The sequence below is a fragment of the Labeo rohita genome, chromosome 23, assembly GCF_022985175.1.
Source record: "Labeo rohita strain BAU-BD-2019 chromosome 23, IGBB_LRoh.1.0, whole genome shotgun sequence".
Taxonomy (NCBI): domain Eukaryota; kingdom Metazoa; phylum Chordata; class Actinopteri; order Cypriniformes; family Cyprinidae; genus Labeo; species Labeo rohita.
In genome coordinates, this window is record NC_066891.1 from 28,884,436 (window position 1) to 28,909,514 (window position 25,079).

Here is a 25,079-nt window from a genome sequence, read left to right on the forward strand (position 1 = left end):
ATAATAGAGAATTGCACGTCATGCAAGTTCAAGCGCATATGGTTCTGTATGTGCTGCTGCTACCACTTCACTTATCTGTTTCACCTTTCGATTATTACTGGTACCCATGTTCTGTATTCTAGCCATTCTGTACTTGACTTTTGACATTTACAACTCATTTTGGGTTCATTTTAACCCAGCAGCATAGTAGTTTACAGTTGGGTCAAAACAATCCAGTGCTGGATTCATCCGTTTTTGAGTTTACAAAATTACCTAATTTGGGATGTTTTTAAAGAAATAGTTCACCCAAAAATGAAAAGTTGCTGAAAAAGTATTCACCCTCAGGTCATCCAAGATTTAGATGAGTTTGTTTCTTCATCAGATTTGCCGAAATGTAGCATTGCATCATTTGCTAACCGAACAGCTGATAAAAACATCACAATAATCCACAAATAATCCACACCACTCCAGTACATCAATTAATGCCATGTGAAGCCAAAAGCTGTGTTTTTTTAAGAAAACAAATCCATCATTAAGACCTTTTAACTAACTAAAATATGAAGCCTCTATTCATAATATTGCTTTCTGCAAAGAAAAAAAAGTTGTGTTGCCTGAATTAGGAGAGAAATATGCACAGATCAAGTGCAGTTTACATTGTAAAAACAGTCCAAACAACTCTAAACAAATTTGGATTTTGACGTGAGAGGACAACAGGAGATGGACTTTTACTGGATGAAGTGGTATTATGGATGGTGGACAACTATTTTGGGCAAGTGATGATTTCAAGTTAAAAACGTCTTAATAATGGATTTGTTTCTTACAAACATGCAGCTTTTGGCTTCGCAAGACATTAATTGATGAACTGGAGTGATGTGGATTACTTGTGTGTTATTGTGATGTTTTTATCAGCTGTTTGGACTCTCATTCTGATGGCACCCATTCAATGCAGAAGATCAACAGGTGAGCAAATTTTCCAAAACTATTCCATAAACTCAATATGTGTACGCGTTGCAAAGTATTATGAAACACCATGACATAGCTGGTGATACCCAGTCCTACTTTGTGATAGAGATATCAAATGATTCCCTTACTTTGTGCTGCTCTATCTGGGCCACATATCCCTCCATGTCTCCTGCTATTGGCTCTTTCTCCATCTTACGGATCCGCCCCTCCGTCTGCGTCAGCCAATCAGAGAGCTGCTGGAGCTGCTGTTGCTGAAGGTCCATTAAAACTTCATGAAGTCTGGAGACAGAGGAGAAATGACAAATTCAAGCACACACTTTAAACGGAAGAGTTCAGCAGGAATGTATGCGTCCATACCTGGACTGGCGGTCCATGCTGGCGACCCGCAGGTTTTCCCAGCGGGAGTTGAGAAGTGTCATCTGTTCTCGGATCTCATCCTCCTCTTCCTCACTCAGGTTGCCTTGAGCGATCAGCTGGTTTCCTGCCTGTAAGACGTTACCCACGCTGCTCTGGTGGGCTGTCAATTCCATCATAAAGGCCTGAGGAGGGAAAACGACACATCAGTTACCAGGTCACCTTCAAACCATCTTCACAGATGTCTTAAACAGTGTTAATTTTACTTACATTTATTACAACTTTGACAAAAATTCTGTGTTTCTTATTATTTATAGGGCTGCGATCAATTAATCGATTCAAAATAAAAGTTTGTTTACATACTATATGTGTGTACTGTGTATATTTTATGTATATATAAATGCACACATACTTATAAAAATCATGCTAACAACATGATAAAACATTAAACATGTTAGCAACATGATAAAAAAATAAAACATGTTAGCAACATGCCAAACCATGCTAAAATTATCATGTTCAATCATGTTGTCAACATACTAAATAATGCTAGCAACATGCTAAATCATGCTAGAAACGTGAAAACATGCTAATCATGTTGAAAACATGCTAAAACATGTTAAATCATGGTAACATGCTAGAAATGTGTTAAAATATGCTAAATCATGCTACCAACATACTAAATATTGCAGTAACATGCTAAAACAAGCTAGAAACATGTGAAAACATGTCACAGCATATTAGAAACATGGTAAAATGTTAAATCACGTTAACAACATGCTAAAACCATGCTAGCAATGTGCTAAATCATGTTAGCAACGTGATAGAACATAAAACTTGTTAACAACATACTAAATCATGCATGCTAAAACATTGTAGAAATGTGAAAACATTCTAAAAACATGCTGAAATGTGTTAAATCATGCTAACATGCTCAATCATGTTAGTAACATGCTAAAGATGCTTGAAACGTTAAAATATGCTGAATCAAGCTCGCAACATGATAAAACAAAACATGTTAACAACATGCTAAATCTAACAACATATTAAATCATGCTAACAACATGCTAAAACTTAATGTGATTAACTGATTCAAAATAAAAGTTTGTTTACATGCTATGTGTGTGTACTGTGTATATTTTATGTACATATAAATACACATGTATACATTTTACAAATATTTGTATGTATTGTACGTATTTGTAAACACTTGCATATAATTTATAGTAGATATAAATATAAATATAAATATTTTACATAAATCTAACATTTCCTTAATATATACATGTATGTGTGTGTGTTTGTATATACATAATAAGTATGCACAGTAAACACATAAAGCATGTAAACAAACTTTTACTCAGAATTGATTAATTGTGACTAATCGTTTTGGAGCCCTAATAAGTTATCATAAAAAAACCTGGCAGTTATCTGGATTCAAGTTGAAATCAGTGTAAAAAGTGAAAGTTTTCCTTGCCCCTATTCTTGAAACAGAAAAAACTAAAAGGACGAATGACGTAACAAACCATTTGCTCAATGTCTGATGGTTCAAGTGGAACCGGAGCGCACAGACAAACAGGTTCATGAGTCAGGAAAAGCCCATTGCTCAGAGGATCGTTCCTGCACTTGCCTTGCTTTTGTTTCTGCGTCAGTGCCTCATATTAGCCTTCACTTTCTGACAGGAATGTAAACCTCACCCTCCCGCTCTAGATCCATCAGTCAGGAGCAAGTTTATGTGCCCCGGCTCTGCTGTCTGTCAGAGGTCTCTCTGCCTCACAGAATTCCTCACATTCCTGGCATGTTCAGAGCATGTTCTCCGACAGGACGGGAACACGGAGCATCTGAATATGGGACGTGCTAATACTTAAAGTCCTTAGGTTAATAAGAAAAAGCAGCAGTGGATGGATTCATGGTGTGAGGAATTTTGTTAGTTATGTACTGAAATCCTAATTAAGCTGCTGCTGCTTCTTGTGAGACTAAGTTTAGTCCACATCTCCTCCTAGAGATTTCAAGCTACAACCACCAAAACACAGGTCAGACATTCAGACTGGTCTGATTCAGGTTGTTGTATCTTTAACTGATCTGACTTTTCGTAAACTCGATGATCAAAACAATCAAAAAGCATAAGCTTTCATTGAGGGGATCAAAACTACTGTACTTTATTTATAGTATATTATAGTATATTTATAGTATATTTAAGCTGTCTATGAGTAGTAAAACGGATATTCTAGGACAATCATGTTAACAACATGCTAAAACATACTAGAAACGTGAAAACATGCTAATTATGTTAGAAACATGCTAAAACATGTTAACATGCTAGAAATGTGTTAATATATGCTAAATCATGCTAGCAAGTTAACAACATGCTAAAACATGTTAGCAACAAGTCATGCTAACGACATGATAAAACATTAAACATGTTAGCAACATGATAAAGAAAATAAAACATGTTAGCAACATGCCAAATCATGCTAAATTTAACAACATGTTCAATCATGCTAGAACGCACTAAATAATGCTAACAAAATGCTAAATCATGCTAGAAACATTAAAATATGCCAGATCCTGCTAGCAACATGCTAGAAATGTGCTAAATCGTGCTAGCAATATGACAAAACAAAACTTTCTAGTAACGTTAAATCATGCCAGCAACATATTAAATATTGCTAGTTACATGCTAAAACAAACTAGAAACGTGAAAGGCTAAAACACGTTAAAACATACAAACATGGTAAAACATGTTAAATCATATTAACATGCTCAATCATGTTAACAACATGCTAAACAAGCTAGAAAGACTAAAAAATGCTTAATTATGCTAACAACATGCTAAATCATGCTAAATCATGCTAGCAACATGTTAAAACATTCTAGAAATATGTGAAAACATGCTTAATTATGTTAAAAAATCATGCTAAAATCAAAACATGTTAAATTATGCTAACATGCTCAATCATGTTAGCAACACAACAAAACGTTAACAACATGCTAAATCTGACAACATGTTAAATCATGCTAGCAGTGTGCTAACTATTGCTAGCAACATATTAAAACATGCTAGCAACATGCTTGTAACATGTTAAAACCTGATGGCAACATGATAAATCATTCTAGCAATGCGCTAGCATGTTAACAGCATATTAAATCATGCTAGCAACTTGCTTAAACAATGTGGTAGAAAATATTAATGTTTTACTAACTTGAGAACTGAGTAAAATCTTATTTGAAATTTTCAAACAAGGCTTTGTCAAGCCAACATCAAAGTTTGTTTACAAATTTTACTCTTCTAATTTCTTTCTTTATTTCTTTCTTTTTCTTTCTTTTAAAATTACAGTTATGTTATACTGTTATACTTTATCCTGAGTAATTCAATGAAAATAGCTGATCAGTTAAATGTGCAGTACGTGATTTATCCGCTGCAAGTGAATCGGACAGCGCACCAATACACACTCCTAGCCAATCACCAGCAAGGGGCATTTCCACTCATGATGGGAGAGCTGCCTGTGTTGCATTGTCCTCCCTACTATTTGGGTAGATGTGTGTTTGTTGTGGGGATTTCAAACGTACTGCACCTTTATATGCTAACAATGTTTGTGAACTGTTATTGTGTTTCTCTACCTCATGTGTGTGGAACTGGTCTTTGACCTCCTCCACATCATCAGACACATCGTCCTGCATGTGCAGCGTGTCTTCGGCCGACAGCAGCCAGGTGAGCACCTCCTCCAGAGTGATCTGATACGTGTCCAGATTGACCTCCATGTCCACCTCCGTCAACGTGCTGGGCGTCTCTGGCCGTGTGCTGCTCACCACCTCCGTTTCTCCAGCCAAACCCTGCACAGCAATACACAGCGCTTCAGTTAACAGCTCATCAGAATATTATATAACGTTACAGATAACATCAAGCACTATGTAAAAATTACAATTTCAGTGAAGGTTTCATGTGTTTACACAGATAGTGCCTTTGTTTATTTTAGGAAGACAAGTTAAGCATGTTTGCATTCATGTGCAAATATTGTAACAAGATGTCAATGACGTGTTATAAATGATGACAAATATATGATACATGAATTCTCAAAGTAAAAGTATTATATTTGTAAGTAGAATTTTTTTAAAGATAAATTAAAAATGTGTTACACTCACCTCTAATAATAATAACTACAATAACAAATGCTTAAAAATAGTGCAAAAAGTCTTTATCATGTTTGTTTTGATTTTGGGCTGAATTTTGACCTGGACATGTTTACTGAGATTCACTGTGCATCTGTTGTGAGCTGGCCTAGCATGCTATCATGGAAGACTCCATATAAAGATGATTTATGAACAATTATTTTCTTTCCAAATGCCCACAAGGAAATGACTTATGGAAAAAGTTGTTACTGAAGTTCAAGGGTCTGAGCTGCACACTCAAAACAAGAAGCGCTGCACCAGTTATCAGCAGGACCTTCAGACGCAGACAATACTGCTACTGGCACATGTTTTCAGCTGACTAAACACGCCGGCTAACAGTACAACAGGGCCGGTCATGTGATATCATTCACATTCTCAGATGTTTATGTCCCACGCCTTAAAAACTGACAGCTTTTCTAAACCCGGCGACCTACATTCCTCAGCACGCCCATGACGGAAATGTCACAGCTCATTGATAAGAGTGAAACACTAATCGACCGCTAATTGTGTGAGCCTGATGGTAACAGAGGCAGGTTTTTCTTCATGGCGTGAACGCCATTGTGCTGTATAATAAAAGAGGCACAATCACGTAATGAACCAGTCTGATCTGAAATCTTACAACGGGGAACCAACAGCACCACACCCGAGAACTCTGGGAAAATGTTCAAAGTGCATCAAAAGAGAGATACAAAATAATTACAATAGAAAGAGGCTTAGACTGATAACTCATACAAAGGCAACACTGCCCTAGGGAGTACGACAACCTTTACAGCAGACAATGTCAAAAACATGGTATTGCTATGGCAATGTTTCCAAAAACATGATATTACCATAGCACAGGTACAAAAAGCATGACATTGTCATGACAGATGCCAATAACATGGCATTACCATGGTACCAGGTAAAAAAAAAAAAAGTATTTGCCATATTGAAAGTACAAAAAAAAAAAAAAAAAAAAAAAATTGTGTCATTACTATGGTAATGATCCAAAACACATGGCATTTCTGTCCATCAAGGGAAAAAAACATAGTATTACCATGGCACAAGTACAAGAATCATGGCATTGTCACAAGAGATGACAAGAACAAGGTATTACCACAGTAACAGAAAAAAAGTTATTGTCATAGTACAAGTGAAAAAAACATAGTATTCATACTGTTTACAATTATTAAAGGGTATTCATACCCATCATACACGTCAAAAAATATGGTATTATCATGGTGCAAGTACAAGAATCATGGTGCTGACATCAAGAAAGACATGAAGAACATGGTACCAGATCCAGACAACATGCTATTTCCATAGTATAAGTGGGGAAAAAAACATGGTATTACCATGGCATTGGCATGATAAATGTCAAGAGCATGGTACTACCACGATACCACATCCCAAAAAAAAAAAAAAAAAAAAAAAAAAAACATGGTATTTCCATCATACAAGAAAAACACAAAACGTTGTACTACCATGACGCAAGCACAAGATCATGGCACTGTTATAATAGACATCAAGAACATGGTACCAGATCCAAAAAACATGCTATTTTCATAGTATAAGTGAAAAAGACATGGTGCAAGTTTAAAAAAAAAAAAAAAAACAACATGACATTGCCATGATAAATGTCAAGAGCATGGTATTACATGATACCAGATCTAAAAAACATGGTATTTCCACCATACATCATACAAAAAAAAAAAAAAACATCATACTACCAGGGTGCAAGTACAAGAATCATGGCACTGCTATTAGAAATGACAAGAACAATGTATTACCATGGTACCAGATCCAAAAAACATGCTACTGTCATAGTATACATGAAAAAAACATGGTATTTCCACCACACAAGTGAAAAACATTGTATTCCCCTGGTGCAAGTACAAGAATCATGGCAGTGTCACGATAGACATCAAGAACATTGTATTACCATGGTACCAGATCCAGAAAAAAAACATGTTATTGTTATAGTATAAGTGAAAAAACATGGTACATCCATCATACAAATTAAAAAAAAAACATGGAATTACCATGTAGTAGGGTTGCGCAATAATGCCCATTGTCATATCGTCCTATCGTCAGCCTGTAAGATCGCCGATACACGATAGTATCGGGGGAGGGGCAATTTTTTGATTATGTATTTGTTTGCTTATTTATAAGATCATTTATTTTTCCTTTTAGTCTACTTTTTTTTTTAATTTACACTTTTATTTAAATATTAACGTAATTATTAATTATCACGCGGAATGACACATGGGAAATGAGGACCGTCTATCATTCTGACAAGGAGGATGGAGTTGGTGGGAAAGAAAAATGCCACATCGCCTATTTGGCAATATCTCGGGTTTACACCAGATGAAAAAGGTGAGCCCGCTGGTGTCACGCAGGCAGTTTGCAGACTTTGCTCGAAGGTTGTGCCGGTAAAAGAATCACAAACCACAAAACATGTATGTACATTTGCGTGGCCACCACCCTGCTGAGGCTGCTAAACTAGCGCCAAGAGAAGGCACGATTAGCAAAGATCGAAGTCAGCCATCAATCATCGGAGCTTTTCCTTTAATGGCAAACCTGGCAAAAAAAATACCTGTGTGTTACCGCAACTAGCACCCCTTCAGAGCGCGTGTTTAGCGCAGCCGGCAACATGATCACTCCACTTCGCAGCCTACTCAAACCAGAAAAAGTTAACCAGCTTGTTTTTTTGGCAAAAAAACTGTAGACGGAAGCATTACTCTTGCATCGTAAACAGTCATATTGTTTTAAATCTGTAAGCAATGTAACTAAGATTGCATTATTAGTTCTTGGTTATTTAATTTTTTTTTTTTTTTTTTTTTTTTGCTTTTTGTTTATTGAAACGTGTTTGGCTATTAGCGACAAGATAAACACTCTTTTATGTTAAATATGTTAAACAAGTTAGAGTTTGAAATAAACCTTCTTTTCATTTTCATAGCCGACTGATTATTGTGCATTTATTCTGAATACGCATCATACATTTGCGGCTTGCAAGGAATGCATATGACGATTTTTAAAAGAGAATCACTCCTCTTTGAAAAACGTATTACAAGCGACTTTAAAACTAAATTTCCTTCTTTCACAAATTATGTCAAGCCTGCTTGTTATAAAGAGACATTGTACAGCTGTTATTTTAACCATGTTAAAAAAACGGCAAAACTGCATTATTTTCGTTTTGTTTTAGTTGCATAAAGTGTAAACAACAACAAAAATAACATAACTATACAATAACAAAAATTATATATTATTACATAATTTTGTATATTAGCCTAACACTGATAAATTTATGTATGATTTTTTTTTAATATATTCCTCTGGTGTCTGGTGGGTAAAGGTTACGCGACGATGACAGTGTGAAACTATGCAAGGGCCAATGAATTGTACTTTGATAATAATAATTGCCTAATAATAATTAAAAAAAAAAAAAAAAAAAAAAAAAAAAAACTAGAAAATAAGCCGTATTATCGTCATTTTTATTAGCTATCGTCCATATGGCTGACTATCGTCGATAGACGATAGTATCGTCTATCGGCACAACCCTACCATGTAGCAAGTAAAAACATGGTATTTCCATCATACAATTTAAAAAAATATGGTACTACCATTGTGTAAGTACAAGAATCATGGCATTGTCATGAGAGATGACAAGAACATGGTAATACCATAGTAGCAGATCCAAAAAACATGCTATTGCCATAGTAGGAGTGTAAGAACATGGTATTTCCACAATACAAGTAAAAAAACATGGTATTCCCAAGTACAAGAATCATGGCACTGTCACGATAGACATCAAGAACATTGTATTATTATGGTCCAGAAAAAAAAACAACAAAAAAAACATGGTATTTCCATCATACAAATCAAAAAACATGGTACTACCATGGTGCAAGTACAAGAATTATGCCATTGCCATGAGAGATGACAAAAACATGGTATTACCATGATGCAAGTACAAAAATCATGGTTATTACCATAGTACAAATGAAAATATTTTAAGTGCAATTTCTAAAAAGCATGCTATTGTCATGACAGATATCAAAAACATTGTATTACCATTGTACAATATCCAAAAAAACATGGTATTGCTATTGTACAAGTTTAAAAACAAGGTATTACCATGCTGTCACATGGTATGCCATAGTACAACTCAAGAAAATATGGTATTAACATGGTGCAATTTGAAATAAGCATGTAATTGTAATGATTGCAATGAAAAGCATTGTCATTATCATAATAGACACAATTTGGTCATAAAGTAAAAAAGTTGACAGGTGAGGCCGAATATTATGTTCAGTAGAACAGACAGTCAAAAGACTGGATCTCAAAGGACATTTAAACTGTTAATAGTAGCAACTCAGTCCTCAAACAAGTCTTTGTTCCTTGAATAAATGCACAGAGAACAGCCCTCATCTGGAGGAAAAGGTCATCTGATGAAAATATTCTGCTGGAATTCCCAACTCCACCCCACATGCTGGATAAAACGCTCTTCTTTCTGTTCGACTGTAAAACGGTGTGTGCTTGGAGGGCGGTGAAGCAAAGCTGGAATAAGCAGCACTGAAATATTTGTGGTCTGACAAAGGCAGAACCACCCAAATGCCCCACAGCGTCACAGCAGATGCCTACATCAACCCCACATATACAGTAGTCAACGAGAAAGCAAAGACCATCAGCAAACACAGCACAGATCACCACACTCCATTCAGGATTGCGATCATGAGGATTTTAACAACTGTGGATCCGATTGCACAAATGACTGTTTTCAGGAACATAAGCTGCATAAAAGTTTTTAGAGTGACACCACATTTAACAGCAGGTGTGAATTCCCTAAATTATCATTCCAGACAGACTCGTGTCATAATTCACAAATAGCAAATAAGGTAAGAGAAGCTTTGCAAGATTCTGAAAATATTCAAGGTTTAAGTCTATTGTTAGGGTTGACATTTAAGGGCTTTAGAGTGAAAACGATTCATTCTTGCACATCTGCAGATCTGCAGTCAATCCAGTTTAAGTGGCCAGACAAGAAGCTCAATTGGCTATTAAAAGCATTAAAGGTTAATTACTTTAACCTGACAGATATACATTGTTATTCATGCACACATGCAAATGGTGAGAAAGTCCCAAAACTGTCATAGTCGTCATGTGTATGGTCGAGTTTTGACCATGGTAATGTTATATTACACAAAAGCATGCAAAAGCACAGTTTTGTGAACTCTTTTCAGTTATTTAAATACTTTAGTATTTCTATATTCACAATGTTATAATTAAAACATTAATCTCAACATGAATTTATGAATTTGATTGCACGCATGCCATCTCTGAGCCTCAGTAAACATGAAAATAAACCTACAAGCCACTTTTGTGTTCTTCTGTGCACCTTTGTAGTACAAATTACTTTTCATACCGCTTTCATTTGATTGTAAACTTATTCTTATTCTACTTGTTCTTATTCTGATGTTTTAATTCGAAATACTAAAAAGCTTTTAATATATAATTTTTAAAAAAATGTGACAAAAAATGACATACATTTAATAAAGTTAGAAAATGCCATTATGAATGTAAAAACAAAATTGAATTCACTTTAAGGAGTCAAATATCACCTTGTAATGGGAAGGCTAATTTTTTAATCAGATTTTTTGATTATTGATTAGAAGGTGCACCTAAAATGTTGACTGTGCTCCTAAATTTTTTTAAGTTAGCAGCACAAGTGCTTCTAAAAAGAAAAGAAAGTGTAGAGCCTTGTTACCATGATAAATGTAGATAAATGCATGCCATTACCATGGCAGAGGTCCAAAAACATGCCATCACCATGCTCATTTTTGGTACTTTTTACAGTTATGCAAGAAAATTATCTGAGAGAATCAACCCATCTGCCTGTGTTTAAAGTATAGCACAATATATATACACACCGCACAACTGTATGACTCACTCTTACCAGTGAAAGCAGAAGGCAGAGAGGAAGAGCGAGTGAGTGAGAGAGAGAGAGAGAGAGAGAGAGAGAAAGAAAAGGAAACCAGTAGAAGTGGAGTCATTTATTGGCACCAGAGTGTGATGCCCATTTTCCACAGGCAGTTCCTCATCAGAAAACACCAAAGTAACGACAACCGCTTTTCAACTCCCACTGCGCTTTTTTGCATCACATGCATTTTCTGAGCAAGAATTCCCATGGTGCACTTTCTCTACTAGTTTATTTGATGAAAAGCTGCATCTGAATGCATCTATATGAAGTCATGATTTCCTCCAGTGTTTGCTGAATAAGCATATGGCTGTGTTAAATATATCTGTACATCTGCGGTGTATAACACTTCATTATGATGTGCCCATCTCAACAGCTGAAGCCATCTGTTAAAACTCATGCTTCCCATTTGCCACTGGGACCATCAATAGTAGCCAGAGTTTATAAACACAGTCATTAGACAGATGCATGAAGATGTTTGTGGTTGTTCAGCCACTAGCAGTTTCAGTAATAAGAGGATTTATGCTAATGTCTACAAGTGTTATGTCTGGTAACATCAGCGTTCAGTTGACAGACACAGCAATTTATGTATTTATTTAATTATTTTGGTTTTAAATATATTAAATAAAAACAAACACAATTAGTCTATTTCAAAATCTAGTAAGCTGACTATGTAGGCTACATTTTAAGGCATAGTAGATTCGTTCATGATGTGAAAAGAAATAAATAAATATAATTTGCATTTTCAATTTAAAAAGCAAGCTTAGCATGTATCCTTAACAGTTAAGTCTTTGTGGAAAAAAAATAAATTCAAGATGGCAGACAAAGTGAGAAGTATGAATATAACTGATGAAACATCAAAAATTTCAACCAATACTTGTGTGCCATGTATTTTTATGCTTATTTGAGAATTACAGTGTTAGCTTAGCAAAATGCTAATACCACACTCTATTGAAATCAACTGTCAAGTTTCATCTAAGTTTCTTTACGGTTTCTATTGAGAAAAATTATCGTCGCATCATATACAAACAGAAATTTAATGGTCTTCACAGCAACCCAACAAAATATAAACGTTTGGTTTAAAAAAAAAAAAATGATAGTACTACTACTACTACTAAAAATTATAAAACATTATTTTTAAGGTATAATTACCAGAAATAATTTACCAGAATTTATATATATATATATATATATATATATATACATGTGTATATATATATATATATATATATATATATATATATATATATATATGTATATATATATATATATATATATATATATATATATATATATATATATATATATATACACATGTATATACTACTATACTATACTACTATATACTACTATACTATACTACTATACTATACTACTATACATGTATATACTACTATACTATACTACTATACACATGTAATACTACTATACTATACTATATATATATATATATATACACATATATATACTACCGTTCAAAAGTTTGGGGTCAGTACATTTTTATTGTTTCTTTTTTTTTTTTTTTTTTTTTAAGAAATGAATACTTTTATTCACCAAGCATGTATTAAGTTAATAATTAAAAGTTTATTAAAAGTTAATAATAAATAATTTACATTGTTATAAAATATTTATATTTTGAATAAACACTGTACTTTTTAAACTTGTTATTCATGAAAGAATCCTGAAAAAAAAAAAAAAAATCATAGGTTCCAAAAAATATTTGGCAGCACAACTGTTGATATTATCCAACATTGATCATTCTAATAATAAATCTGCATATTAGAATGATTTCTGAAGGATCATGTGACACTTAAGACTGGAGTAACAGCTGATAAAAATTCAGCTTTTCATCACAGGAATAAATTCTATTTTAAAGTATGTTAAAATAAAAAAACATTATTTTATATTGTAAAAACATTTTGCAATATTACTGTTTTTTTTCCTATATTTTTAATCAAATAAATGCAGCCTTGATGAGCATAAGAGACTTCTTTAAAGACTATTACAAGTCTTACTGACCCCAAACTTTTGATCGGTAGTGTATATATATATATATATATATTAAATTTGAGAAAAAAAAACTATTTCATAGGATCTTAAAAATGTTATTTTTAATTAAATTTGTAATAAATTGCTGTTAAATGTCAATGATTTCAATTAACGCTGTTAAATTTTCATGATTTCAATTAATTAGAAATGCTTTTTGATAAATATATTTTGATTTAACCATTAAGTCTAGAAAATTCATCAGGAAAAAAAAACAGAATCCAGAAAAAAAAAACACTGAAACAGAAATAGAAAAAAAAAAAAAAAAATAGAACAGAATTTGAGGGTAAAAAATCTGAGGAACAACAGAACTTCTTCACCCAGTCAGAGACAAAAATGACAATAATTATTCTGTAAGCAAAAATGACCCTGAAAATGGTATTAGGTGTCGGTCAACCCAACTATGATGAAAACCATATGTTTTAATAATCATTCTAATTCAGTGAGAATAGTGAAGTCACACACCACACCTCAGCTATAACGTTAACAACACAGTGGAATAATCACTGGAATCACTTTCACAATGATTTCTTTCCACCTGATGAACAATAAAAACATTAACAGCCAATCAGAATCCACTCCACTTCAAAGAGCTCAAGCATTTAAAGCAGCAGACAGTAAAACTGCAGGGCACTTACAATAAACCAAATATTATTGTTGGACGATAGTATAGTTATCGATCTTGCTGTGAACGGGCATTTGCATCAATCGGCCCTGATTGACATACTAAAAACTGGCTTCAAACCACAAGAGAAGCTTCAAACCATCTTCAAAAGAGCCAAAATGTTCTTAACAACTCAACCAAGACCTCTTCAATCCAACCAATTCTTGAACATGACTGTGCAGATGATGGAAAACCAATCTGAGACAGTTAACTGTCCTGATCTACCCCGAGCAAGCATAAATGTGTTTGGGTGACCAGCGCACTTACAGCTTGTCCATCCTCATGCTCCACCTTATAGCGTCTGGGCAGCGTCTCCACCTCTCTGATGTCATCCATCGTGATGTCGTTGGGAAACACAGCAAAGAGTGAGGTCACATACATGATGATGGACTTCTTATCTGGCAACTGCACCGCCACATCTGAGAAACACAGAGAGAGAGAGAGAGAGTGTATGAGTATGAATATGGGTGTGTGTGTTTATGAAGTTGCTCTGTGAGGCCCCTCTGATTAGTTATGGCTCATGTGAACTTGTGTTCAGGAAAAGCCATGTAATCCAATCAAGTCCAGATGATTAGACTCAGGATCTGGGCTCTGGAATGCGCTGGACACCGCTTTGTTGACTGGCATTCATTCATTGGTTTGATTCCCTGCTTCAGGCGTAAATAGAAAAAAACTGACAAGATCTCCAAACAAGGCCAACATCATGGCAGCTAAAGATGATGGTCAAGAATGTAAACAACTTTGCATGCTAAAGGTAAATTTCTGCAAAATGTGTATCAAACTGCAAAGGCTGCAGTTTAATAACAAATACAAATGCTGAATGTTTTAGAGTGAAGCGCAGCTCTGTGTTCATTTACACATGAGCAATTCATTATCCACCATTATATTATGCATTTGGGAACGCAACCATCTTTTCAAACTTGTAATGAGAAACCCTCATCAAAGAAAAGAGGAGCTTTAAGCACTCCCAATGGCCAGTGTTGAGAAGGTTACTCTGGAAATGTAATAGGTTACACCCATTTAAAATGTAATAAGTAGTCTAACTATTTTAATGACTTTATTTAAGTAATGCAACTGCTTACTGACTTTCAAAATCCTTCATCACTTGAATTAAGAACATAACAATTACATTTTAAAGCATAGCCACCACAAAATCAGACGTTTTCATTTTTTTTTCTCAGTAACAGATTACAGTTACATTTATTTTCTAATTAAATTACATAATGCCACTAAATGTAGCTAGTTACTCCCCAACAATGCCAGTGACATTAGTCATCAATGGCTTAAAGAGCAGGTCATGTGTTTTTGTTTTTTGTTTTTTTAAGTATCCTGATATTGTGTTGGGAGTCCCCTACAACCTGGTTAAATGCATCCAAGTCAGAAAACATTCTAATTTTCTCAGAATATACATACATCACTTTCGAAATTTGTTCAGTTCTGAGTGTAAGGTTTGTAAACCCCTCCCTTCCATAAGCCTACTCTGCTCTGATTGGTCAGCTGGCTAAGCCTGTTGCGATTGGTACAGAGAGGAGTACTAGAGCAAGTTAGCGAGCGCTACCATCATTGTTGCCAAGTCTGTGGTTATTTTTGATGTCCACGGGCTGAAGCGACCTCAATAATGTCATTTTTAGCCCCTGGAATGGAAATTTACAAGGGATACGACGACAACAAAAAACGCAAAAAAACATGCATTTTACACCCAGGTATGCGATTTTTATTGGGGGACCCCCTCAAAACGCAACTGGACTAACATTAGTTTAGAGTAGCCATTTTTGAGTAGCAATTGGGTGGGATTTGTTGTGAAAACCTGGCAACCCTGGGTACCACTGACAAAGCATGCATCAAAACAATAACATAGTGCGCCAATCCGTTCTTAAAATAATGACATAAAAACATTTGAACACTTATGCAAGCGAATCATGCCCACAGCTATAGTTTAGATGCTAACAATAACACTGGATACATTAGCCACGTGCTAACGTGATGAAACAATACAGTTTGTAAACCAAAATATTCAACATTCTTTATTATTCCAGAAAGTAATCAAAACAACAACAGTCTGCATTAATCGACACATTCTTAGGAAATTCACAGCAAATTATCAGAACTATTTTAGTAAGCAATATTGTGGTTTACCTGGAAACCTAAAGCTGCACTAGGTGTACATCACATATTAACACAAACAACTTGCTATTCTGAGCACTTAATAGAAAATGTACACATCAATGCACACATGCACACATCACGTATCAATTGTACTTACAGGTTGTGGTTCGGAGATGCTTGTTAGTCCAAATAAAGAAGATTAGAAGCCAAGATTATAGAAGCAGTCCTCAGTAAAATGACCAGCACACAACAAAAGACTTGAATTGTATTGCAGTGGTATCGTGGAAAAAAGGTATCTAAATCACTGATTCTTCACATCATCTTTCGGCAATGAAAACAAAACAAACTGGCTTTCACAGCACAGAACACAGCGTCTTCTTGACACGATGTAAACACACTAACTAACCGAAGTGTTTGTGGGCAGGTCAAACTGACGTATATCAGTAACAGGCAGAAGATTCGAAAAAATTACGACTCATTAAGGCAGCTCTGAAACAACTCTTTCTTTTGAGAGACGATATCTTTATCGTGCACTTTTCTGATTAACAACTTCGCACTGTTAACATTGAAGGATAGCTATGTTGCAAACTGCAAAAAAGATATTTTTATAAAACCTATATGACCTGCTCTTTAATGTTTGAAAATCAAGACACTAAGACAGCCAGAAATATTAGTGCTGTATTTAATGCAATATCTATTATTATTTTTTATTAAATATTTATTATTATTTTAAACTGCCATATAGATAATGACAAAAAGGCCAAAGTGTGCATCCCTACAAACAAGCACAGAAAACATATCATATTTGCATTTTAAAACACAACTTTTAAAAAAAAAATAAAAAATTCCACCCAAATCGAGCAGTCCATATTGTAAATAGTGTAGCGATGTATGAACCATATCTCACACAGAAGTCACTTTCAAACCATGTAGCCTTCAGCTGATTACTACAGTGAACCCACTTTACCAACTTGACCAAGGCTGTGAAATATGTATGGAAATCTTTCGCCTTAGGGCGAAACTTCCAATTTTCTGGATATTTATTTAAACTATTGGATTTTGCCAAACAATGGAAAATATTTGTAGTTATAAGGACTTCTGCTGCTGTTCTGAATTTGAGTAGATGCTTCTTTACCTTCTGGATCCAGTAGTCTCTCAATGTTGAGTTGATCTTTGGCGAATGTGAAAGCACGGTCCAGCCTCTCTACTGGGGTGAGACTAACTACTTCCTCCCAGCTGAACCCATGAGGCCTGAAACAGAGTTCACAACAAGTTTTTAAAGAGTTTTATAGGCTGTTCACACATGCAACAAGTCATTTAAGGTTACCTTTTGCTATAGAACAGGTCTATACCTTGTTAAACAAACAAAATAGTTTTACGTTATTTATCTTATTTACACAATGGCATGTCATTTCTGTCTATGTGAATGCACGTCTACAATTTCTCTGCGAATATGCGGACGGGATCGCAGAGTCCATTCATAAAAACGGATTTACTCTATAGCGCGGAATGCCAGAATTCGTAAATTTTTGGATGAATAAAGCAAAAGCAGGTCTCTCACTTAATTCGAATCACGATATGTATTAGTGTCTGTAAATATTAAAATGCAAAATACAGTTTAAATATGAATCCTCCATGTTCCGCTTGGCTCTGTATGATTGAATGGTGGAGACGCGGTTTTGTTTACTAGACAAATACTAAAGCACACAAGGCTAATTACTATTAAATTTTTTTAAACAGAATATTCACACAATTTTTCTTCCATGTATTAATTTTAATAGAAAAACCTCTGCTTGTTTGGCAACAAAAGGGTTTAATTCTAATTTCATTAAAAATAAATAAATGTTTAATGCCTTAATTTAATTATCAGAAAAATTAAAACACACTAAAATTTCTGGAAAAAAGAAAAGAAAACGATTGTAGGGCCCTATTGTTCAAAATGCTGAAATTGAGATTTTTGGACTTATTTTTTCACAGAAATAAACGTAAAGAGAGTAAAGAGTAAAGTAACTGTTACCAAAAATAGTACCGTACCGTACCACTGGTACATTGGTACAACCGTACAACAAACTGTTTGGCATGATATCATAGCAGTACGTTGATACCGATTAAGCAGTGATTTTTCCATATGTTTGGCTGACTGTATTTTATTATGATAATGGAAAGGCTGCATTGTCAAGTTAGCAACGCTTCACTTGATTTTTTTTCCTTCTAACAGTGGAAATGACTCCTTCTAGTCATACAGATAATCTTAACTATAAACGGCTTGCTTTGATTTGTGTACATTCAACAATAAACAACAATAAAAACAAATCTTTGTGCTTTTGTAAAATAAAGAAAAATAGGACGCCGCTTTTAGCAGTCTTCCTTTCGCGCAGCACAGAAATGAACCAAAACTCTGTATGCTAGCTACTTGTTGCACAGTTTTTTCTTTTGTTTTGTTAATTAAGTAAAAATATTTATCATATAGGCCTATTCATTCATTATATAAATAGCCTAGCTTTATGTTTCTCTCCGTTCGCAGAAGCACTGCAGGTTTGTGCATGTAAAATGAATCCCTGGAAACAAATTTTGGTATTTTTAACAGGTCACAGACACTTATCCTTTCTAAAATAATTAAATTCTAATTTAAAATAATCTTGTCGGATAACGGTTAATAATCTGTTAACGCGTGTCGGCTGTCGGTTAGGAAAAATAATCTAAATGAACATCCCTAGATTCTACATATCCAGGAGCTCTTGAAGACATTCAAGCAAGTCCACATGAATCTACATCTGCAAACTTCTGCCATTCACAGCTACACACCCTTGGGTGTTTGGTTAATAAATATTTGTTGATATGCTATCTTTTCAGGTATCTTTTCAAGGGTGTAGTACTAAGCTCTGTTTAACACACTTTTGTTTAAACCTATTATGCAGATTTTCCCACAAAACCAGAACAGAAAGTGTGGAAAAAGTCCGGATTACATCCGGATCTACCAACTTGCTCTCAATCCCTTTATCCACAAACATTTTACACTGCTTACATAAGTTAATAAAGATTCAGTGATAATGTGCAAACATGCATAAAATCCAGGTTCATAAATTCAGGTTCTCTGAGAGTCAACAATCAGCTTTGGGTTTTTCTCTACCTTTTTGTCTTACATGTATGTTTAAAACAGAATTAAAAATAAAGAGCTATAGTGCTCAGACACACTGCTGTGCATGTGTGTTTCAGTTCCTTCATGACATGGTCAACGCAAACAGACCGAACAGCTTATGAACACAAACTCTCTTGACCTCTGACCCAATCAATACGCTCCAGAGCATTTCCCTAGGGATGCACTGACAGTCACTACGAGTGTGTGTTTTACCTGAAGTGGTGTAGGATGGCGTTGAAGGCCAGGCCGTCTGCCCAGCTGGTGGTGAAGTTGAGCACATTGACGTTGTTATAGTTGCGGGTGCAGTTTCTCACCCAGCTAAGCAAAATCTTTTCACTGTTGGTCTGCTGAAGACTGGACATCACATCCTTCATGACGTCCTTAACCTGCGTGCACACACACACAAACACACACAGAGGATTGTTAGACTGTATTATTAAGGGCATCTCATAGACACCTGACTTAAAGATAAACAACACATGATCCATTTATAAACGTGATTTTAATAGTGAAAGCATATCGGGTGTCCTCACAAGATTGTGGTTTTTGCTTTTGACGTTTGAAACTTGAAAGCAAAACCCATATACATAGAGTACATCTTAAGTCTCATATATAAATATAAAATATATTTATAAAATTTATTTCTTACCTGCCAGTGCAGGATGATACTCCAGATGAGTCCTAGAGTGAGCTTATGATTTCCATCGACTATATCAGTCCCTCCGATATTCACCAGATCCACCTGAAAGAAAAATAAATAAAAAAAAAAAAAGTCATAAAAATAAGCAATAAAATACAATAAAATAACACTTTTTTTCTGTGCAAAAGTACACATTTCCAAGAGGACAAATAAAGAACTGTATTTAATATTATTATTGTTAATAGAAATGAGTACCTTTGCACAGAAAAAAATGAATAAATAAATATATAAATATATATATATATATATATTTATATATTTATTTATTTATTTTTTTCTGTGCAAAGGTACACATTTCTATTAATAATAATAATAATAATAATAATAATAATAATATAAAAAATAAACAAAAAAAATGGGCACATTTCTAGAAGGACAAATAAAGAACAATTGCATTTAAGCTCAAATAAATCTGAAGCAGATTGTTAAATAAAATAAAATAAAATAAAATAAAATAAAATAAAATAAGATTAATTCATAAATATGCCTGGTTAACTGTGAAAATTCATCAGTGCATGTTCATCCAAGGAAGAAATATATTAATAATAATAATAATAATAATAATAATAATAATAATAATAATAATAAATAATGTTACAAATACACTTAACAGTAAGGTTCCATTTGTTAACATTACTTAAGTACGCTAAATATCATTAACTAACAATAAAAATGTTAATTTTAATGTAGTTAATTTCAACATTTCCTAACATAATTAAAATCCTAAGTGACATCTGTTTAATGGACCTGAGCCAACATGAACAATAAACTGTTGTATTTTTACGCCCCAAAATTACCAAAGACACAATTTAGTTTCTTTGTTCAGTAACAAAGATGCTGAATTGCTCATTGTTAATGTTAATAAATGCATTAACTAAAACTAACTAATGGGACTTCACTGTCAAGTATTAGCAAACATGATTTTCATAATCTTTAAAAGTGTATGTAATAACTTTCACCACCTCTGAAATGACTTTTTGATTAATATAACCACATTTAAAAATACACCTGAGTCTGACCTACATTAATTACTACTAAACTCAAAAATATGTTACAGGACAAATGTTAAATGCATCATACTGTGTCACGTCTCGAACGCTGTTGCGTGCTTTCACACAGCATATATAAACGCGGTTGTTTCTAACCTGCTATTAGTGACTCAGAGAAAAGCGGCCATTGAGAGAGGATTACGGGCCGTTGGAGTGATGTGTGTGATTCTGTGTAAACATGCCTATCTGACAGACGGGTAATCTCACTGCGTTTACAGGTGTAGATTAACTAAACCTACACTTACTATTCAAGCATTCGACTTAAGATGTCATGTTTGCTTAGAGAGTCAACCACAAACATCCCTCTATCAGCGGCGTTTAGAGAAGCAGCTCAGCCTCCACATAATGACAGCGTGATATTCAGAGAACGTAATTAATCAAGGCAGCGTCATTAAATATGCGACTGCATTTATGAGAGATTATTGCAGGATCAGCAAACATCTGGAGCAGGAGCTATGAAACACCACATAAACCCGCATTAGACCGACACAGATCCGGTTTTGGCGGTCAAAAGATTAAAATACAGGAAACTGTGCTGTGTGAATATTCACCGCTCAGCTAATTACAGGGAAATAATAGACACTTATATCAGCCAGGACAATTAATCATCCAACGTTAGGCCGTTTTGAAACACTTTAAGTGTTTGCCAGACCCGATTCTGCTTTTCCTTTATGGTAACACTTTATAATAAGGTTCCATGATTAATCGTAATTAATGTTAGTACATGTATTAACTAGCATGAATGAACAATGAGCAATATAATTATTATAGTTCATGGTTTATTCATGTTAGTTCACAGTGCATTAACTAATGTTAACAAACACAACTTGTAATTTTAATAATGCATTAGTAAATGCTGAAATTAACATTAAGATTAATAAATGCTGTAGAAGCATTGTTCATTTTTAAGTTTATGTTAATTAACATAGTTAAGCTATGTTCACGAATGAACCTTATTGTAAAGTGTTACCTCCTTTATACTGGATATTACCGTAGGGCTGTCAAACATACAATTTCCTTTTTCTGTTAAACATTATTTTCTTTTATTGCAAAAATTAAGAGACAGAGACAGAAACATCCCTATAATAAATGCACAGTTAAATGTGACATTATAATGGGTTCAAGTGAATATTGTTCTGTTAAATTTAAAATGATATTATATACTTTATATAATACATATTTAAATAAGATATCTAAAACTGATGTGTTTATTTTGGTGCTATAAAATGATTAATCGTAATTAATCGCATCCAAAATAAAAGTTTAAGTAATGTGTGTACTGTGTATATTTATTATGCAAATATAAATACACACACATGGGTTTTTAAGAAAAAGTTTACATATTAAATACATTTACATATAAGTTATATGAATATAAATATATACCCAAGCAAATACATGCAAATATTTTCAAAATATATACTGTATGTGTGTTTAATTAATACACAGTACACACACATATATTATGTAAAAAAAAAATAATAATAATAATTGTAATTATTGGTCTGACAACATTTATTTATTTATTTTATTTTTTATTCATGCATGTATGTATGTATGTATGTATGTATGTATGTATGTATGTATTTATTATTTATTTATGCATTTATTAAGTACTTGCATATTTACATATTTATTACTTATTTATGCATTAATTATGTATTACTTATTTATGTATAACTTACTTAACTAACTTAACTTATTTCACACCTATTACATGTTTAAAATTACAGGAAAAATTTTACTAGAAAGTTGAATGGCTATATTTAGTCATTTTATCACAAAAATTGATAAAAAAAAACGAAAATCAATTTCACAGAGGCATCAGTATCAGTACTGATATCTGTAATACTTAAAAAAAAAATGCATTAAATAAATATACTGTAAATATACATATTTCTGATTACAAATTCCATTGTTGGGTGCAGTTAATTGTGATTAATCACAAAAAAAAAATATCTTTATCTTTTTTTGTTTTTTGTTTTTTTTTTTGAGTTGCATACTTATATTAGGTGTCACCAGAAATGTATTAAAGTCTACTGACAGAATTTTGAATCATGCTCGTTTTTCTTGTTAATTAAACTTTAAAAATCTGAATGAGTAAATGGATTGGTTGCACTGAGATTCATAATGTACTTTGTTAATTTATGGCTTGTCACGGTATACACCAATTTGATGTTTGCATGCAGTGATGTTTTTTGTGGGCGGAGCCCATCTGGTGGCAAAAAAAACAACAGTTTTCAAGTAGCAGTTTATGGAAGCCATGGAATAAAAGAATGAAAATGGTAAATTTGAGTTTTATATTTCAAAATTCAGATGTCATTCTCACAATTCCGAGATTATATCTCACACTTCTGATAAGAAAAATCCACTAATCATTCTTTCCTTTCCCCTCAGCTCAGAATCATGAATTTATACCCCACACTTCTGGCTTTTTTTGTCCTCAGAATTGACAAACTCGCTACTGTTCAGTTAAATTGAGTTGATATACAAGATATAAACTTGCATTTGCAAGAAAAAAAAGTCAGAATTGTGAGATGAAATAGGTAAATGTAATGTAAAATGTTATAGGTTTAAATAGTATTTCATGATGTAACTGCAGGGCTAGTATAATATGTTCCCTACATATTTATGCTTTAAAAGCAAAATAATCATAGCAGGTTTCATGCATTAGTCAGTCTGTTTAAACGTCTGTGTTTAGCTCAAAATGGCGTTTCACTTCACTTGTTACTGTTTTTTTGCCACTAAAATGAATGCGTATAGCTGTAAGTGACGTAACTGTGATGTCTACTCCAAACTGGTCTATTGTTCCTGAAACATCTAAAGATTATTTTAAAATCCCCACAGTCTTAAAGTGTTAATGCAGATGATCTGAGAAAGCAGTGGGTGGCAAACTTATGAGAGCAAATCTGCAGTAAAACACAAATCACAGAGAGCTGAAGACGAGTTAAAGGTGACGGTCCTGCTGATCTAAACAACTACACCCTCCCGCTGTGTGTGGGACATCTGATGAGCCCATCACCCAAAAAGACCAACATATCTGACCCTGGACCACAAAACCAGTCATAAGGGTCCATTTTTAGAAATTGAGATTTATACATCATCTGAAAGCTGAATAAATAAGCTTTCCATTGATTTATGTTTTGGAGTTAGATCGTTAAACAGTTTTTCCCCATTTTTGTGTTTATAGCATCTGTGTTTGTGATTCTGTTTGGTCTGTCTGACTCCAGGCCATTAAAGCGTAAAGACAGAGGACATGTCAAAATCTAGAGACCTTGCCGTCAAAACGACACACTAACGTCCCTAAAAGACACGCAGGAACTGTAAAGCATTTTAATTAGACTGCCCTTGCTGTAGGTTCCCTAGGCAGCGTCTGTCAGCCGATACGAGGCAAGAAATAAAAATAATTTTTTCCCGCAGCTGAAGCCTAGTCAGTCAACCAGCAGCAAGGACACGCGAGAAGGTAGAAAGAGACACTCACGCTGTTCTGATGAAGGACCTGCAGCACGCGGTTGACGTTGTTGAGGGAGTGGACTCGAGTAGAGCCTCGCTCTTTGGTCTGAGAGAAAGAGAGACAGAGAGAAAGAGCGTTACGCCCCACAGTCACGTTTACAAATGTACAGTACAGTGCCACAAAACTGCTGTGTTTTTAAACATGCACCATGATTACTATGTAAGTACTACGTTTGTAAGATTTTGAAAGAACCCATTTACGCTCAGCAAAGAATGCAATTATTTTGATCAAAAATAATACAGTAAAAACAGAAATATTATTACAATTTAAAATAACTGTTCTATATGTGAATACATTGTAAAATGCATTTTATTCCTGTGATCAAAGCTGAATTTTCAGCATCATTACTCCACTCATCAGTGTCACATGATCCTTCAGAAATCAGTCTAATATCCTGATTTGCTGTTCAAGAAACATTTCTTATCATCTATTTTTTATCTGG

General features: G+C 34.0%; 1 protein-coding gene across 7 annotated transcripts in view; it reads right to left on the bottom strand.

Moving 5' to 3' along the window:
- Positions 1-25,079, bottom strand: part of LOC127155073 (utrophin) — a 280,024-nt gene that overhangs the window by 217,116 nt on the left and 37,829 nt on the right. For all 7 annotated transcript variants that reach the window (XM_051097036.1, XM_051097040.1, XM_051097038.1 and 4 more), the window contains 8 exons: positions 24,605-24,682; positions 20,024-20,116; positions 19,588-19,760; positions 17,371-17,486; positions 14,397-14,548; positions 4,918-5,130; positions 1,300-1,481; positions 1,071-1,221 (listed from right to left, as the gene is read on the bottom strand). In XM_051097036.1, the coding sequence (XP_050952993.1) occupies positions 1,071-1,221; positions 1,300-1,481; positions 4,918-5,130; positions 14,397-14,548; positions 17,371-17,486; positions 19,588-19,760; positions 20,024-20,116; positions 24,605-24,682 (1,158 nt within the window). The remainder of the gene's footprint in view (positions 1-1,070; positions 1,222-1,299; positions 1,482-4,917; positions 5,131-14,396; positions 14,549-17,370; positions 17,487-19,587; positions 19,761-20,023; positions 20,117-24,604; positions 24,683-25,079) is intronic.